This window comes from Gastrolobium bilobum, unplaced genomic scaffold, assembly GCF_033153095.1.
Source record: "Gastrolobium bilobum isolate Gb01-03AN ecotype WA unplaced genomic scaffold, APGP_CSIRO_Gbil_v1 utg32035, whole genome shotgun sequence".
NCBI classification, from domain to species: Eukaryota; Viridiplantae; Streptophyta; class Magnoliopsida; order Fabales; family Fabaceae; genus Gastrolobium; species Gastrolobium bilobum.
The window spans coordinates 58,456-77,467 of record NW_026897713.1 but is presented as its reverse complement, the minus strand read 5'-3'; the positions used below and the strand labels follow the sequence as shown (position 1 = coordinate 77,467).

The following is a 19,012-nucleotide window of genomic DNA, read 5'->3' as shown; positions in this document are numbered from 1 at the left end:
GTGCGATGTCTCTCGGGGGACTATATTGGTTAAGAAAAATAATTAAGTGGTCCAGATCCACTTAATTATTTGGTGATCCCTCTTATATGAAGAAGTTTTTATTTCTACTTTTGTCCCTCTTATTTTTTTCTTTTCTTATTTTGCACTCTGTTTTGAGAGAAGGAACATCCAAAATTTCATGGGCCAGGAGGACTAGATGTTTGTCTCTGTCATTCAGTCGTTGGTCATCAGAGAGGTTTGTCAGTCTTATATTTTTGGGGACGGTTTGTTATAGGAAATTGTGAGATAGTGTGTACACGTTTTTAATGCATTTTCTAATTATTGAAGTTTTTATTTTGAACCTTATGTTAGACTATTATTGGACTGCATTTTCCATACCTTTTATAGATCTGGATTAGGGAGCTTATAAATGAATCCCGCTAGATCTAGATTAGGAACTTATAAATGAACCACGCTGTAACGATGAGAAGCAAAGCCTTGAATGTATGTTACATGAATTATGGCCATTAAATATTTTTGTTCGGTATTAGAATATTGATATTTTGACCAGTTTACCGTGTATTACTATATTATGTCGTGTGTTTTGTTTTCTAAAACATATCAAATATGATCTACAATTTATGTTAAGATATATTATATGATTTCTTATGAATGGTTTTCTTTATATTTCGTGATTTGTAGAGATCTATAAACAATGGTCATGTAATTTTTATAGATCAATTATCGATGAATCGGTTGATAAATAAATAAATAAAAAACAAATATAATTTCGTCCATTAAGATGGTTTGCGCACAGTAGTTGTTTTTTTTTTTAATAGGAGAAACTGGGCGCTCATGTTATTGTTATCACAGAAGTAGGCAAATAAAGTCTTCAGTTTATTTACTGTGAATCTAAGTATGAATATTTTAAAAACATTTTTTATAACCCCGTTTAACCTTTTAGACACAATAAAATGAAAAATATAATAGTAAATAGTCAGAGTATCAATTAAATCCAGGAGTGACAGAAAACAGAACGTGAAAACGGAGAGAAATTATAGGTGGGTGATCCGTCGTCTACCGACCCGATCCATGAGAAAGCCCAAAGCCACAGCGCGTGTAAGAGTGATCGTGGTCGTGGCATTGTCCTACAAGTACAAGTGTACAACTATAACAGTTGGGCGTTGGCAATGGACGGCGCTGGTCATCTAAAGAAAGAGCGCGTGTATTTCAGTACTTGTACATAGAGTGTGTGTGTGTGTGTTAAAGCTAAATTCGCGCCCCAGTCTCTTTATTTCTCCGCCAGGGAAATTCGGGGACACCACCGCATCTTTCGGTGTCTCCGTCGCCCCTTTTCTTTCTCATTCCACTCTTTCTCCGTTTTGCATTTTCCATTTCCTTCTCTCAGATGCCGCTGATCTCCAATTATTCGCCGTGCTGCACCGCCACCGTCGCCGCCGCGGTTAACTCGTCGGAGAGGAAGACGAGGTTTGTGTCTAATTCATGGAAGAATTCAAAAGCCACGTCTCCAATTCTGCGGCTCTCGGAGGTGCATTTCCGCTTCCATTTCTTAACGTTTTTCTTATTTTGTTTTCGATGTTTCCTATGCGTTGGAAATTTGGCATATATCACAGTCGCGTTCGAGCTTTGCTCGGGTTGATACAAATTTTGAATGGTGGAATGGCTATGTTAATGTTAAATCGGTTTATATAATCCTAGAGAATCGAGTATCAGGTTGCCAATGTTGCCATTATCAGCATCGTGTTCAGTCACACGTTTTTATCAATTATCTTGTTTAGAAGTAGCGTGACACATTGACACTCGGTACCTCACAAGTTATCTATGGATTTTTTTGTTTTTTTTTTGCTGCAGAGTGACAAATTCAATGTCTCTCGGTTAGCTATTAGCCAGTCTAGCCGGGTAGTTAAAGACCGGACTATATCAATGGCATTGGTGGGCGACACTATAGGACAAAAGGGAGATGTGGCAAGCTCCTCTAGCATTTTGGTAACCTGACAGCTTATTGCATGCATTTTTGTTGTTAATTTATTTGCTATGGTTTTTTTAACACTTGGCACTGAAATATGAGAAGACATAACGACATAAGAAAAAAAAGTCTATAATAATTTCTTAGTCGTAAAGTAAGCTAACAATGAATTTTGTTTAACATGCTGAGTAGGCAGATTAAAAAACTTCTAAATTACTAATGGCAAAATATATCTAATTCTTTCATCTATAAAAAAGTAGGTAATTCTATCCTTATTTATTATAACTTAAGACTCTTTTTTTTTTTTTTTTTCATGTGTGTGCTTGCAGGCATATGATTTGATTCAAGGGGCACTTGTAAGTACTATGCATTTCTTGGTTCTCCATTTCTTCTGACATGAATTTGTTAGCACTTTGCATATAGTTAATCTTCTCACTATCTAAATGTCATATTGTGTTCCATTCCATTCAATCCATTAGGGCCTAGTTGTATGCACGAGAGTGGTGTATTCATTTTAAATTCGTATCTCGTGTAGCTGTTCTTTGCTGACAATGCAAGAAGTTCTGCCCTCATTAGGGCCTAGTTGTGTGTGCGAGAGTGGTGTATTCATATTTAGATTTGTATCTTGTTTAGTTGTTCTTTGCTGACAATACACGAAGATCTGCCCTCATTTGCTTTAATGTCACTGTACCATGATGCTTTCGGCTACTTTATGGCAGAATGTTAAGCATAAATTATATAAGCTTTGTGCAAAAAAACTGTTATTTTTTAAGGGAGAAAAGATTTTTGAAGAACCTAAAATTTGAACAATATGAAAAAAAGAACCAAAAGTGCGAATTCACTGTACTGGTCCTTAAAAGAGGATGGTTCACTTTTCTTGGATTTTCCCTCAATTGAAGATTTTATTATCAAACTATTGCCTCTGATTGTTTTATGATACTAAATACTAATATAAACAACAAAAAATTGTTAACGATACAAAACCATTAGTTATTTATCAACATGTTCAAAAGGCTTCTTAACAAAATAGATTTGAAACTGTATGAGAATATTGAGATATAAGTTTGTAAAGTGAACTTGGGCGGTTGCAAACCTTATGTAGATTCATGCTTAAGAAGTTAAGGAGTCTCATCATCTTCAATTTATGTAATGATGAAAAGAGGCAATGGTAGCAAATTCTCTTCAAAAGACTAATATGCTGAAATAATTTGGTATACAGGTGAGATGGAGTTCTGTTATGGACAAATCTTTACCTGATCCACCAACAGCTGTATTTCTGCATGGGATCCTAGGTTGCAGGAAAAACTGGGGTGCGAGCTTCTGTTTACATAATATTCACAATTCTTTACCATTTTTTTTTTGAGTTTCAATGATGAATATGGATCAGTTTTTTGCAACTATACAGAGTTTGATTTTGACGATTTAAATGAAAGGGAGATATTATCTCTATCATTTTTGTTTCATGTGTTTTTTTTTTTTTTTTTTTTTTTTTGGTAATGGTCTTAAAATACACATTTATTTCATGTATTTTACTTCTTTTTTTATTCAAAAAATTCCATTTTGGTTCTTATATTTCTAACTTCATCTGTATGGTTCCATATTTTTTAATTCCATTAATATTTTCCTTGCTGTTAATTAAACATGCTAAGTGCTCATGTATATTTTAGGGCCCACATTGCATGAAAATGTGACATTTAAGGATGGTATTGGTGGAGTTGAAATTATTGAGACTCAAGTGCAAAGATGAGTTCCCTAAAACTTAGAAGTTGTAGGTTTTGTGGGATTCCTTGTGGGTTATAAACATGTTTTGTTTTAAAGGATTTCTTTGTTGGTGGACATTCAGCCTATTAGAGAGTTGGTCTGATTGTTTGATCTCTAAGGCTCTTAGTTTTCCTGGTGTAAAAAGTAAATAACCTTAATTCAACTTATTCATCCTTCTTTAATTCTAAAAGGTCCCTTGTTGGGTGGAAGATTGGAGACTAAGCCAACCATGGGATATGATCGAAATATAAATATCTATATATATTTGTAGGTTGTTCATTGTTTGCATCGATATGTGATTTTGTTACGGAAATAATTTGTAGTATGTTGATCAAAATGATAATTGTGTCACTTACACTTCGCTTTCTTATTAAATGATGGTAAATCTTTAATTTTGTGTTTGCATTTCTTCTTTTGATGTAGTTTTCACTTTTCATGTGGTGTCTGATATTTGGGTTAGATACTTAGATCTTTTTAAATTTACAAGGAAGCAAGTCTAGTTCTCAGGCAAATATAAATGGGAAAGAATGAGTTGTTAGTCTCATAATTCACCGCTGAAAGAATGATACTGCAGGAACTTTTGCTAGGAGATTGGCACAAGAGTTTCCTACGTGGCAGGTATTCTGCTATACATTTTTTGTACTAAGCTTTGTTAGGTATTACTTTCCATATAAATATTTTATAGGTATTGTAAACAACCAATTCAATTCAAAAACTTAAGCTGTTAGATGAGGTTACATTAATGGTTTTTACTTTTTATATTATATTTCTCTAATAGTTATACTAGGCATTATGACTATGGATTTAATTTAATCCACAAATGGTAGAGAAAGATTTACGCCATCAATGAACCATGTATTGCTAAGAATTTAAATTATTTTCAAATGATTTTAGTTAAAGTGAAAACCTTAGTTTTTACAATGATGCAGCACTTTCTTGTTTATTGATGGTGTAATAAATTTGGGTCAAATTGTTACGGTAATAGTTTGTGTTTGGGGTATCCTAAATTCTGATTATAGGGATTGCAATGCAAGAACACTTTACATTTACATCAATCTGAATCCTGTTTGTTTCTTTTGTTTGTATTGATAGTTTCTTTTAGTAGACCTGCGATGTCATGGCGATTCAGCATCGATCCAGAAGAGAGGTCCACATACTGTTGCATCTGCTGCTCTTGATGTTTTGAAACTGGTGCGCTTTCTTTAACTTTTTCCATAAATCTAATTTATATGGTGAGCATGCTTCAAAATGGGACATGGGCCTATGTCAACCCACTCGGCCTGATATTGCATTTGCGGTTAGCATAGTTAGCCAATTCATGCATTCTCCTAAGGAAAAACACCTTAGTGCTGTTTATAGAATCCTCAAGTACCTCAAAAACACCCCTGGTCGAGGAATGCTCTTTAAAAGGGGACACAAGAGGATGATAGAAATCTATACAGATGCTGATTGGGCTGGCTCTGCTATGGACCGAAGATCCACTTCAGGATATTGTACCTATGTCTGGGGAAATCTTGTGACCTGGAGAAGTAAGAAACAAACTGTTGTTGCCAGAAGCAGTGCAGAAGCAGAATTTCAGGCGCTAGCCCATGGCATTTGTGAAGGAATCTGGTTAAGAAGGCTCCTTGGAGAATTAAAGATATCTTATTCTCTACCTGTGAGACTCTATTGTGATAATAAGGCTGCAGTCAGTATTGCTCAAAATCCTGTACATCATGACAGAACCAAACATGTGGAGGTTGATCGTCATTTTATCAAAGAAAAATTGGAGGAGGGTAGTGTATGTTTGTCATATATACCTACCAAGGAGCAAACAGCCGACATTCTCACCAAAGGATTACACAAACCCATCTTTGAGGATTTAATTAGCAAGTTGGGGATGATCAATATATATCTCCCAACTTGAGGGGGAGTGTAGAATATTCTAGAGTTTTCTACTTGTTTCTAGCTACTTGTTCCTTTGAGTAGTGTGATGCCTCTTCGGTTACTGTGTATTTTATTTATTACTTCAACTCCTTAACTACCTTGTAATCTGTATATAAAGATCCCTTTGAGTGTCAATCAATATATGAAAAATACATTTCAGTCTTATATTTCATCACTAAATCCTAATGGGATTTGAACCTGGGTTCTTCAAGATGGATTACCCAGTGCTCAATCATTTGGGCATACTCCTGGGGGCTCTCAACCCAATCCTGGCCCTTCTTTTGTCTTTCATGATTTATGATCTCCGTCTAGGCTGGGTGAATTTCTCAATTAGTTATTGGCTTTACCGTTTTAGTTTCCTTGATTTTTCATTGGATTTCCTTTGATGAAACCTCAATTTGGAATTAAAAGAAATCCAGTTACAGATTAAAATGACAGATTAAAAAGGAGACAAGCTCCTGACACTCCTACCAGACAACACTACAGTAATGGCTGATGCTGCCTTAAAAACAAACGAAATACTGAAGAACCAAAAGAAAAGATAACCGGGGGACTCCACTGTACCCCTATTCCTTGGAGGTCCTCATGGATTCTCCACTATCAATAACCAACTATTACAATCAACATGATTTTCCCCTTCCCACCCATGTACATTATATAAACTCTCAATCTCTCTCTTCTAACTAACTCCAAATAGCTAGACTATGGGCCCACTTGTCCTAGCCCATCATCCTTCTTTTACATTGAAATGTTAAATGATACCAATTGTTGGAATTAGAACCTTTTACGATATTTTTAAAATAAAAAATATGTTCTATGTGCTTAAGGATTATTCTACTATTGATACAAAACCTTGTTGTAATGTTTAATCAAACTTGCTTGTTGTACTTAATGGATATTGTTTAAGAGAATCGATGAGATTCATATTGTAATGTGTACATGTAACTTATTTTTCCTTTCTGGTAATGATATCCTCTCTGTTCTTCTGGATAGGTTCGGCAGCTAAGAATAACGCCTCGTGTGTTAGTTGGTCATAGTTTTGGAGGAAAAGGTTAGTTATTGAACATTTTAACTTAATCTTTATGCCCTTTTTTAGTAGCTTCCGTTATAAGTTATTTTTACTTAGATTGTTCTGCTTTCTCAGTTGTTCTGAGCATGGTGGACCAAGCTGCAAAACCTCTTGCTCGGCCAGTGAGAGTAAGCCCAAATTTGGTTGCTGTTTGCTTTTTCTGGACTAATTTTGGATTTAGCTTTAAACTGTTTTGATCTTTTTGTTTCAACGCATTAGTCTTATTTATTTATTTTTGGGTGTTTTAAATCCTTTGCGCACTGCAAAATTTAGAAGGCTTTTAGGGTGATAATATGGAGGACTTAGGAAAGAAAGGGGTTTCCTTTAATCATCCCAATACTTTAGAATATATGCATGAGAAGCAAATGATGGTGAAAGGAGCCACGTGAGAATATCCTATCTTGATAAGAATTTATTCAGCGTGGAGTATTTTCCTTTCCTGTAATGGTGGTTGAACTTAGACCCTCACAATGCACATGATAAGGTGTCTATGTCTCTATGTATTATATTATTCATGAAAATGTAATGATGGAAGAATTTTTCAAAATAAATTTCCAGATAGGATTAAATACATGAGAAAATGAATATTTTATCTATTGAATTTAGAGGAGTATTCGAGGTTAAAACTGTGTAATCAGCCCATACAGGTAGGTATTTATATTACATAGAGCATTAGTTACAAGAGGAACTAATCAGCACGTGTATAATGAGTAATAACTAATACTACTCATTATTCATGGGCTTAAAATCTAAGACATTCATTGGCTGTAAATCATTTAATTCCAACGATTAGGTCCTCATTAAATTCAATCAAGGATCTTTTGGCTGGCCCCAAATACCTGAGTTTGAGACTGTTTGCTTTTAGTTACCCCTCAAGGGTGTGTATCATATTTGACATTAAGGAGTTATTACAACATAATATTGGTTCATCCATGGGATTTGTTTTCAGATTGGTTCCTGGGAAAGGCCTAGTAATTGAATATATATCATTTTTTTTAAAACCCATTGGCAGATCATGCAAAAGGGACCTTAAAAAGCTGAACTCAATAACAAATGAAACCTATTGAAATTTAGGTTGGGATGAAAAGTCAAAGTTGACAAGGATAATAATTCTATTTTCTGTCATCTTGTTTGCTTGTATTTATCTATAAGTGTCTTTGAGTTGTTTCATACTTGCTCCTATGCTATTTCAAGGCTTGGGTTCTAGATGCAACCCCTGGAAAAGTTCGAGCAGGTGGAGATGGAGACGACCACCCAGCAGAACTCATATCCTTTTTAAGTACACTGCAAAAGGAGGTAGATCTTTAGTTGATTCTTCTATTGCTTTTCTTGATTAATGTGTCTTACTGTCTTTTGAGAAAATGAATGTAACAATGATGTTAATTTGATTTTTATATGTTGCTCTTGGTTTGATTCTGATAGAACTGGATCAGAAATAGGAAGAACAATGAATCATTATTACAGAAAAACACTCTGTTCAGTATCAATGAGATGCAGAACAGTGGTCAAGAATGATACCAAAGTAGGATTCTCTCTCTATCTCTCCAGGTATTTGAGAGGCCTGGTTCTCTTCCTCGCAATTTCTCTCAACAACAGAAAACTAATTACAATCTTCCCTCTATTGCTAGTTATACCTAACCCCCCTACTCTTCCTCTTCCTTCCCAATTAGTTAAAGCTTCTCCTAACTAACAGTCCAGCTGTCATATTAGAACTAACAAACTACCTCTTCAGTTATTACAGCTGTTTCCCTTGTCACACTTCTAAATAGTTCCCAAGGTCTAGTTGTTGGGTTTGACTTAAATTCTTATTTTGACAAGTATTGACAGTTTCCTATTTTGTGTAGAATAACATTCTTGAATTGTAATTAACATCAAGATATGTGAGGAGTTATGTGAAATATTTGTTTTTAATAGGAAATTAGGAAAGTCATAAGGAGGGTGTACAGGTGGTTTCTTGTCAACCAAATTTTTTGTTAGCTATGGATGCTTGTGTTGTGGATTTGTTAGAGGTATGAGAATGAGAATAAGAGTTTGAGAAAGATTGTCTTGTGATGGAACCTACTTTTATAATACTGAAAATGATGAAAACAGACATGGAGCCAAGCTACTTACAAAGATAAAATGCAGAAAGTAAACCCCTAGAGACCTCAACTCCCAGAGATCTCCAAATTTCCCCACTAACCAATTCTGAATACATGCCTACCCACACTGCCTATCTTTTATCCTATACTTTAGGAATATTCTAGAATAGCTTCCATAACAAACTAATTAATTCACTAACTAGGCCCATGGCCCATCAATACTCCCCCTCCAAAGCTCACCTTGTCCTCAAGGTGAAGGAAAAGGACTAGTGATATGATAGACTGCCACCAGGATCCCATTGTTTAAAGCACCTAGACCACATTGGAAGTTTTAATTCCATTTGCTTTCCATGAATCACACCCAACCCCTCAAACCAGTCGTACCCGAGAATCAGGTCCACTCCTCCTAAGTCAAAGGCGAAGAAATCTTGAATCCCACTGATGTTGGAAAGCTCCAACCTGTCCCTACATAGCCCCGGTCTGCTAACTTGATGTCCAACGCCTACTTCCACCATGAATTGCTTTTCACCGTCCACTAACAGGTTGAGTGCCTTCACCACCCTTTCGGTTATGAAGTTGTGTGAAGCTCCAATGTCTATTAGGACCACCACTTGCTGTCTTCGCACTTTTCCCCAAAGCTTGAGCGAACTTTTGGAGGTAAGACCCATTATGCTTTGGACGCTTAGTTGCATGTTGTCTGCCATCATCGTCCCTTTTGATTCATTCACCATCTCCTCCACACTCTCAACTGCGATTTTGGGCAGAAATGACTTGGGGAAAAAGGACCATCGTACCGAAAGTATAATTTCCGTCTCCGTCTCCGTCGATCGTTCATCTCATCTCGTGTAAGTTGCCGGTAACGAGAATTTCTCCCCGAGTCCTGGTCCCCGTTTGTGGTCGCGACCCTCTCTTGATTTGTTATCGTCGCTCCTCCTTGAGGTGGCCCCTCGTTTCGATTAGGCCTTGTGCCAACAACGCTACCTTGAATAGAGACAGAAGTACCCTGACCCGTACTTCTAATGGTTTGGGTTCCTGATATATGGGTGTTATTTTGCAGCCCATTTCGAATTGGCCCATTTTAGGCATCTCAAACCCCCAATACAGACCAGCCCAATTGTCCACTGCTAAGCCCATTTCCCCAAGTGCTCCCAACTGAACTCATCCTCCCCAACTCACATTCTCGCTCCTCTATGCGCTGAGCCAACATCATCGTTTGGCTGAGCTCCGTTGAAAAGAAAGACGTCATCGCTGGGAAATGCAATCTGACCTCTGCACTAATTGTTAGAATATTAGATATGATATGATTAGATTTGATTAGATATGATTGGATTCTGTCTTATCCGTAAATAGTCTGACTGTATTAGGATTAGGTTTGGATTAGGTTTGGGCCTTACACTTAAGCCCATTAGGGTCTCTATATATTGTAACTCCCTGACACAGATCAATACACAACGTATTCTTTTACATTTAACTTGGTATCAGAGCTCTTTCGTTCTAGGAACCCTCGCTTCCGCTCAGAAACCTTGTTTTTTGCTTTAAAAACCTAAGCCCACTGCTTAGGAGTCCTCTTTCTTGCCGTGCGTCCTTCCGGCAAGCCTTCTAGGGCTGTAAACAGCCTCTGAGTGATTTTTCCAAACGCGTCAGCACCTCCGACGGCCACCGGAACCACCGCCCGCCGTCAGAATCACTGTTCAGGCAACCGGAGACTTTTTCCGGCGACTTTTCCGACCAAACTTCACGCGATCAGGACCCTCTCTTCCCGGCGACCAGGTCTGTGGTGGTCCGGTCAGCACCGCATATCCCACGCGCCGTCACGCGCCACCTGTCTTCACTGCGCGTGGGCTTCACGCGCCACCTTCTGCCAGCGCGTGAGCACTATTCCGGCGGCTTTTTCCGGCCGGTCTTGGACAGAGAAGCTCGCCTTCTCCTCCCCTTTCTGGATCTGTGATTGTTTCTCTGTGGGTCTGACCTTAGACGCGTGGTTCTTCTTGATTGGATATCGTTTGCCTTCGTTTACGGCTTTTATATTTTATCTTTAAATGGCAGCAACATCTCCTGATCTCTCGGAGGTTAACTCTCCTTCTATTGATGCAAATATAGCTCAGTCAGACAAAGCATCATTTGGTTCAGGTTCGGACTGTGCTGCACTCCAAACCCCTCTCAGGAAGGCTTCTCCTCAGTCTCAGCCTTATACTGGTAATCCCGTTGCTTGTGTTCCTCATTCTACATCACTTGGCACTTGGATATTTGACTCCGGTGCTACCGATCATCTCTGTGGTAATAAGTAACTCTTTACATCTCTTACTTATTCTGATCATTTACCGTCTTTTACCCTTGCGGATGGAACCAAAGCCCCAGTTCGTGGGATTGGACAAGCTCGTCCGACCTCTACCTTGGCCCTGACATCTGTCTATTACATTCCTGGCATCCCTTATAACTTAATTTCTATTAGTAAGTTGATCCACTCCCTCACTTGCACCATTACTTTCTCTAACCATTCTGTTTCTGTGCAGGATCCGGGTACGGGGAAAATGATTGGAGTGAGTCGTGAGTCACTGGGGCTTTATTATCTGGATGTGCCTCGTCCTTCAGTAGCATGCTCTCTCACAGAATCTCCACAACTTATCCACAGTCGCCTTGGTCATCCAAGTCTTTCAAAGTTGCAGAAAATGGTTCCTTTTTTGTCCGGTCTTCAGTCTTTAGATTGTGTGTCATGTCAACAAGGGAAGCATACACGCTCCTCTTTTGCCAGTCGAGTCAATAAACGAGCTGATGCCCCTTTCTCTCTTGTTCATTCAGATATCTGGGGTCCAAGTCGTACCTTGTCTGTCTTAGGTTTTCGGTATTTCGTTACCTTTATTGATGATTTTTCCCGTTGCACTTGGACCTATTTAATGAAAAATCGTTCTGAGTTATTTTCCATTTATAAAAAGTTTTCTACTGAGATCCATACTCAATTTGGTGTTTCTATTCGTATTCTACGTAGTGATAATGCTAAGGAATATGTTTCTATTGATTTTTCTAATTTCTTGGCCACACAAGGTACTTTACATCAAACTACTTGTCCTCACACTCCACAAAAAAATGGGGTGGCTGAACGTAAAAACAGACATCTCATTGAAACTGCCCGTACCCTACTTATTCATATGCAGGTTCCTCTTCACTTCTGGGCAGATGCTGTACTCATCTCTTGTTTTCTCATCAATCGCATGCCTTCATCTGTGCTCCACAATGACATTCCTCATAATCTATTGCTTCCAGATGTTCCTCTTTATCCTCTAACTCCACATGTCTTTGGTTGTACTTGTTTTGTTCATGATCTCACTCCTGGTAAGGATAAGTTAACATCCAAAGCCTTTCAATGTATCTTTCTTGGTTATTCTCGTCTTCAAAAGGGTTATCGTTGTTATTCTCCCGACCTTAAGCGTTACTTAGTTTCCGCTGATGTCACTTTTCTTGATCAACAACCCTTTAATTCTATCCCATCTCAGATGTCACAGGTTGATCATGTACTTCCTGTCCCTTTTCTTGACTTGTCTTTGCCAGCTGCAGGTGCTTCTATTCCAGATGAGCAACCTATTGCTTCTATACCTGAGGACCGTCCACTTCTCACCTATCAGCGTCGCAAAACTGTGCCTCCTGTCGACTCGACTCTTGCTGACTCATCGCCCACTGCTATTGCTTCTTCCCCTCCGGATCCTTCATCAGAGACTCTTCCCATTGCTCAAAGAAAAGGTACACGTACTACTCGTAACCCTTATCCTCTTTATACCTTTTTGAGTTATGACCGTCTTTCTTCACCTCATTTCACCTTTGTTTCTAGTCTTTCTTCTATTTCTATTCCTAAGACCACAGGTGAAGCACTTTCCCATCCAGGGTGGCGCCAAGCAATGCTTGATGAGATGACTGCACTTCATTCCAATGACACTTGGGACCTTGTTTCTGCTCCTCCAGAGAAGTCTATAGTTGGTTGTCGCTGGGTTTTTACTGTGAAAGTTGGACCTGATGGCCATATTGATCGTCTCAAGGCACGTTTAGTTGCCAAGGGTTTTACTCAAATCTTTGGCCTTGATTATAGCGATACATTTTCTCCGGTCGCTAAGATGGCGTCAGTCCGCCTCTTTCTTGCCCTTGCTGCTGTTCGTCACTGGCCACTCCTTCAACTTGACATCAAAAATGCCTTTCTTCATGGTGATTTACAAGAAGAAGTTTACATGGAGCAACCACCTGGTTTTGTTGCTCAGGGGGAGTCTGGAAATGTGTGTCGTCTTCGGAAATCCTTATATGGTCTCAAGCAGTCTCCTCGAGCATGGTTCAGTCGCTTCAGTTCTGCTGTTCAGGCGTTTGGCTTAATCCGCAGTAAAGTTGACCATTCTGTGTTTTATAGGATTACATCTCCTGATAAGTGTATCTATTTGTTAGTCTATGTTGACGACATCATTCTCACCGGAAGTGATCAAGACGGAATTCGTCAGTTAAAACAGCATTTGTTTAGTACATTTCAAACAAAGGACCTTGGGAAGCTGCGTTACTTCTTGGGAATTGAGGTGGCGCAATCAAGACAGGGCATTTCTATCTGTCAAAGGAAATATGCCTTGGATATCCTAGAAGAAACTGGTATGTTGGGGAGTAAACCAGTTGATACACCTATGGATCCTAATGTCAAGTTATTACCCGGACAGGGGGAGCCGTTATCTGATCCTGGACGTTATCGGAGGCTAATTGGGAAGCTCAATTATCTTACTGTGACTAGGCCAGATATTTCTTTCGCTGTCAGTACGGCCAGTCAGTTCCTTGATTCCCCTTGTGATTCACATTGGGATGCTGCTGTGAGGATCCTCCGATACATCAAAGGAGCACCAGGAAAAGGTTTGTTGTATTCAGATCACGGAAATACAGAAATTTGTGGTTACTCAGATGCCGATTGGGCAGGATCACCCTCGGACAGACGCTCTACTTCTGGTTATTGTGTCTTCTTCGGAGGAAACTTAATCTCATGGAAAAGTAAGAAACAACCTGTTGTTTCCCGATCTAGTGCAGAAGCTGAGTATCGTGCAATGGCAAATACTACATGTGAGTTGATCTGGTTAAAGCAGTTGATTCAGGAGCTTCATCTTTGTGAACAGAAACAACCCATGACACTCATCTGTGATAATCAAGCTGCGCTACATATATCCTCTAATCCCGTTTTTCATGAGAGGACCAAACATATAGAGATTGATTGTCACTTCATTCGGGAAAAGATTCAGTCAGGAGAAATCAAGACAGCTTTTGTCAACTCGTCTAATCAACTAGCAGATGTTTTCACTAAAGCTCTTAGAGGTCCTCGGGTTGAATACATTTGTAACAAGCTTGGTGCTCATAATATATACGCACCAGCTTGAGGGGGAGTGTTAGAATATTAGATATGATATGATTAGATATGATTGGATTCTGTCTTATCCGTAAATAGTCTGACTGTATTTTGACTGTATTAGGATTAGGTTTGGATTAGGTTTGGGCCTTACACTTAAGCCCATTAGGGTCTCTATATATTGTAACTCCCTGACACAGATCAATACACAACGTATTCTTTTACATTTAACTCTAATCTCCCTCTTTACACCGTTTAAGAAGGCTACCTCCATCACCTCATCTCGCCCTTGATCTTCTTTGTCTTCTTGCATTTCTTCTTCTTCTTTTCTTTCTTCCACCTTTGTTTCTTTTTCTTTTTCTATTTCGATTTCTTCCTTTTCTTCTACTGTGCTTCCACCTTCTTCTGTTTTTTCCGATCTGTCCTCTTTGTCTTCTACAGCTTCCTGATCTTCTGCAATGTTATCTTCCTTCCCTTTTGGATCTGTTTCATTTTTTTCGTCTCCTGTTTTTGCGTCTTCTTCTTTCTCGTCCATTGTGTCAGCGTTTTTTTTTTTCTGTCGACTTTATTCACCCTGTCCGTTGTGATTTCAACCTCTTCATCAGTTTCTTTTTGTTCCTTTTTTTCCTCTCTTTTTTCTGGGTTGTTCGATATTTCATCCTTCTCTACCAAATAGATCTCAGGTATATATCTCCCTATAAATGCTCTATCAAAGCTCCGCCAGCTTACATGGGGACTAAGCCCACTCCAAAATTTGTACCAGTTGAGCGCACGACCTCTCAACCCCTTCACAGGTTCCTTCAACATATTAGCGTCTTGAATTTGATGTGCTTGAAAATTTTGTTCAAGCCCGAGCAACCATCCCCAAGCTTTAATTCCATCTTCTTCTCCATAAAATTTTGGAATCATTTTTTTTTTTTTAGATCTAGATCAACATTCCGAGGATCTGAAGCTCTGATACCAAATTGATGGAACCTACTTTTAAAATACTGAAAATGATGAAAACATAAATGGAGCCAAGCTCCTTACAAAGATAAAATGCAAAAAGTAAACCCCTAGAGACCTCAACTCCCAGAGATCCCCAAATTTTCCCACTAACCAATTCTGAATACATGCCTACCCACACTACACACACTGCTTATCTTTTATCCTATACTTTAGGAATATTCTAGAATAGCTTCCATAATAAACTAACTAATTCACTAACTAGGCCCATGGCCCATCATCTTGTAAGATCACATGAGGGCGAGACCCACATATAGTTTAGCGGAGATTTAGGAATAAGTGGTGAGGTAGTTACGGGATATAGGAGATTAAGAATGTGATAAACATTATCCGATACTCTTGTTTTGATATTAGATTTGATCTCTTCTCATCGGTGGATGTAGGCATGTTGACCCCAACCATTTTAAATTGTGTGTGATTGTTTGTGATGCATTTCCCTGATTATTAGTATTTATCTAAACATCTATTAAAGGTGATAGCTATCAGAAACTGAGAAAGGTAAATTGAAGAAAGATGTATATTGATATATTGGAACCTTAATTCAGGTCCAATGAAGGATTACAATATAGTGTTTAAAGGGGAAAATTACAGAACTAGAATTGAAACTACAGGTAATGAAAAACAAGAAAGTAATGAAGGCAAATTATAACTACTTCCCAAAAACATTAGAGAGGTTCTGGTTCTCTCCCAAAATCCCAAAATGATTCCTCCTCAGCCTCCCCCTTCCTATTTGTAACAAACTGATTGCAATCAACGTGACTCCCCTAACCAACTTCCCCTCCATCCCCCAATGCTGACTCACTCCATAATTCTAACATATATTGTGCACATGAGTCATCCAATTTGTTGTGCCTCTTCCTCTCGTATTCTGCCCAACCGTATAAACGGGCATGTGGTATTCCTAAACATTGGTTGCTTAGACATATCATTATCAAATACAAAAATTGGGGAAAGGTAACGCAGGAAACTATAGAGTACACAGAAGGGAATAGAAGAAAGAATTGAGGGAACTATAGGAATAAAATTGGTCACAAAATCACAATCATGTGTGCCCACTATGCTAATTTACATGTTTAATTTGTTAACATTATCTGGGTGCTTTTTGGCTCTTTGGTTGTCATCTCAATAACATATTAACTTTATCTTCCCCTACGCTTTGGCTTCTTTTATGTTAATAAATTGACAGAAAACTTTTACTTTTTCGGTTCCATGTTATAAGCAAATTTTTTATTGTTCTAACTTCTATCATCCTTTCCTTAAGGAAGGTCTCTTCAAAGCGGGATGTAGTCAAAGCTCTTATTCAACATGGGTTTTCCAATGATGTGGCACAGGTACATAACTGCGTCATACTTTGATATTTGACAACTGTTCAATTTCTGCTTGTATTCTTGCTTATGCAGTGTTAAAATTTTCATGTTTATTGATAGTTGGATACTGTATTTGACTATACTATCCATTTACTCTTCTGCTTTTCAATGACTATCCACCTTTATCATCTGACATTTGGTTCAATGATGAACATATCTGTATTAAATACTCATATATGAACCCCAGGGCTTTACTCCTTGCGCAAGTTCAGTTTGTTTGTCTATCTGAATTGTCGTATATGTGTACGCACATTTCATCTGATGGCTGCGTAAATAACTAAAATATTTTGAAGAGCTTTGTTGCCTTGATCAACAAGTTGGACATTAGGAGAAAGACATAATTCACTTAAAACTTAATGAAGAAAGAAGAAATAGATGTGTTCAATTGACTGGCACTTTATGTCCCTCCATTTCTTAAAATTTTGTTTTCTTTTGTTGTGCTTGTAGTGGGTTGTGACTAACCTACGACCTACTGGCTCTCCTGATTCACCTTTGTCAAGCTTCTCATGGGTGTTTGACCTGAGGGGGATAGCAGAAATGTATCAATCCTATGAAGAAACAAATTATTGGTAATTACTGTGATCTATGATAACAATGCTAGCTGTACTATGTTGATAGTATGAATTAGAGTAATAGCCAGAGGTCTTGTTTGGCAGTTAATATGATATTTAGTCTGTAATGCTGAAGAAATAATTCCATGGTTTGTGTATATTAGTGTATAAATGGAAATGATTTCCATTTATACACTAATAGTGTATTTACTGATGCCAGGATTAATGATATGTGCAATCACATTGAATTTTGAAATCTAATTTTTCCATACTAGAAGAATGTGTGCGGAGCCAATAATATCTTATGCTTCTATCTATAGGAGAATTGTTGAAGATGTACCCCGTGGTGTGCACGTTAACTTTTTGAAAGCAGAAAGAAGCTTACATAGATGGGCTCTTGAAGATCTTCAGCGAATCCATGCTGCTGAGGAGCTTGCTGCTGAGGAAGGAGGTGGAGTTGAAATGCATGTCCTTGAAGATGCTGGCCACTGGGTATGTAAGTTATATGCTTTATGTGGAGCTTGCTTGTGACATCAGTTAACTTTGTCTATCAACAGGTACATGCTGATAATCCAGATGGACTGTTCAGGATACTGACATCCTCTTTCCAGGGAAGCAAGACCTGAGTACTGTTAGAATTGAATATCCAAACAGATGCAAATCTGTGTAGATATCCAAATTCTAACAAGTACACTCATCTAATTTCTATTTTATTCGGGTCAAATTTTTTTCTTTTTCTTCAGTTAGCCCTTCTATATATACTTTTATTTTATTTTATTTTTGCTTCTTGTACATCTCCAATTTTTTTTTTTCTATCATTATTCATTAAATCCCTCCTCTACAAATAGTTATCAGTTTCATGTCCAGAGTTTGTGAGCCGTTGATTTCTATATATACATGAAGATAGCCGAAACATTTATTAGGAGTTGTTTGGTATGCAGGTATGAAGTCAAGTACTTTTACATCTTGAATCTAAGATATTTCAATATAAGTCTCTCATGCTTCAACTGTTACACGAAACATTTATGATATTGAACTCTCATTTGTGTAATACCCGAATATCTTTCGCCAAGTTTCTAAGATACTTTTAATTTGAAGATTTTGTCTGCAATATAATATAGCAATCAAGATTCCAGCTCTTGGGGATGAAACCAAGGTAAGGTTTCTTCATCCTTCATTGATTCGCATCTCATAGAGATCATTTTGAACCATGCAAATGATGCAATATATAGGTTCTTTAATGTGAAAATGCGGTATTACCGGCGTTATCTAAGTCACTCCAAAGTGACGCTCACAGAAAATTGCATTCTACCTTTCATAATGGTTTCTACAAATTGTGCTGTATGTGCATTATTTTAAGGGAAAAATATTTATTTTTTTAAAGCACATAATATTGTGTCTTAAGTGAAGTGTTTCACTTTACTATTTAATAAAGGAAAAATTATTTGTTCTTTTAAAAAAGATAAATTACATCTTTTTAATACTATGTATTACGCGTAGTACATAGTTATAATATGAAAAATTATTTTTTTTCTCTTTTATCACTTCAGTTGACGTGGAAAGTGAAAAAAAATATTTATTTGATAATCTGTAATTTTTTAAATTATTTAATTAATATAATTTATTCTCTCACCTATTATATCAACTCAGAATAAATATTATATTTAAATTGTTTGCCAAAAATTTCTCAAATTTATTGAATCGTATTTAATTTCCAAATCACTTTATAAATATGAATATATTTAATTGCCAAAAAAATCTTTTTTCTCCTAATTCAATCATATATTATATAATAAGCGTATCATTGGTTTACCAAAAAATTATTTTTTCCTTTTCTTTAATTTTTTTTTCTTTGAGGCTTGGGCTACTACTTGAAATAAGTAAACCCTCCCCTCTCTTATATCAACCCACCCTTTTTAATAATGCACAATTT

The 19,012-nt window shown here is 37.5% G+C and overlaps 1 protein-coding gene across 1 annotated transcript; it reads left to right on the top strand.

Moving 5' to 3' along the window:
- Positions 1-1,230: 1,230 nt before the first annotated feature.
- On the top strand, positions 1,231-18,146 carry LOC133309408 (uncharacterized). Its single transcript, XM_061510163.1, has 13 exons — positions 1,231-1,528; positions 1,852-1,986; positions 2,296-2,322; positions 3,186-3,276; positions 4,302-4,345; positions 4,820-4,918; positions 6,647-6,704; positions 6,798-6,850; positions 7,917-8,018; positions 16,427-16,492; positions 16,976-17,097; positions 17,400-17,571; positions 17,637-18,146. The coding sequence occupies exons 1-13, from the start codon at positions 1,388-1,390 to the stop codon at positions 17,703-17,705; spliced, it is 1,179 nt and encodes a 392-aa protein (XP_061366147.1). The 5' UTR covers positions 1,231-1,387; the 3' UTR covers positions 17,706-18,146.
- Positions 18,147-19,012: the final 866 nt, after the last annotated feature.

Excerpts from the sequence above, each read along its gene's own strand:
- LOC133309408 (XM_061510163.1), top strand. The coding sequence starts at position 1,388 with ATGCCGCTGATCTCCAATTATTCGCCGTGCTGCACCGCCACCGTCGCC. Across the intron at positions 1,987-2,295 it reads CAAGCTCCTCTAGCATTTTG|GCATATGATTTGATTCAAGG; the intron begins GTAACCTGACAG and ends GTGTGCTTGCAG. Across the intron at positions 4,919-6,646 it reads CTCTTGATGTTTTGAAACTG|GTTCGGCAGCTAAGAATAAC; the intron begins GTGCGCTTTCTT and ends TCTTCTGGATAG.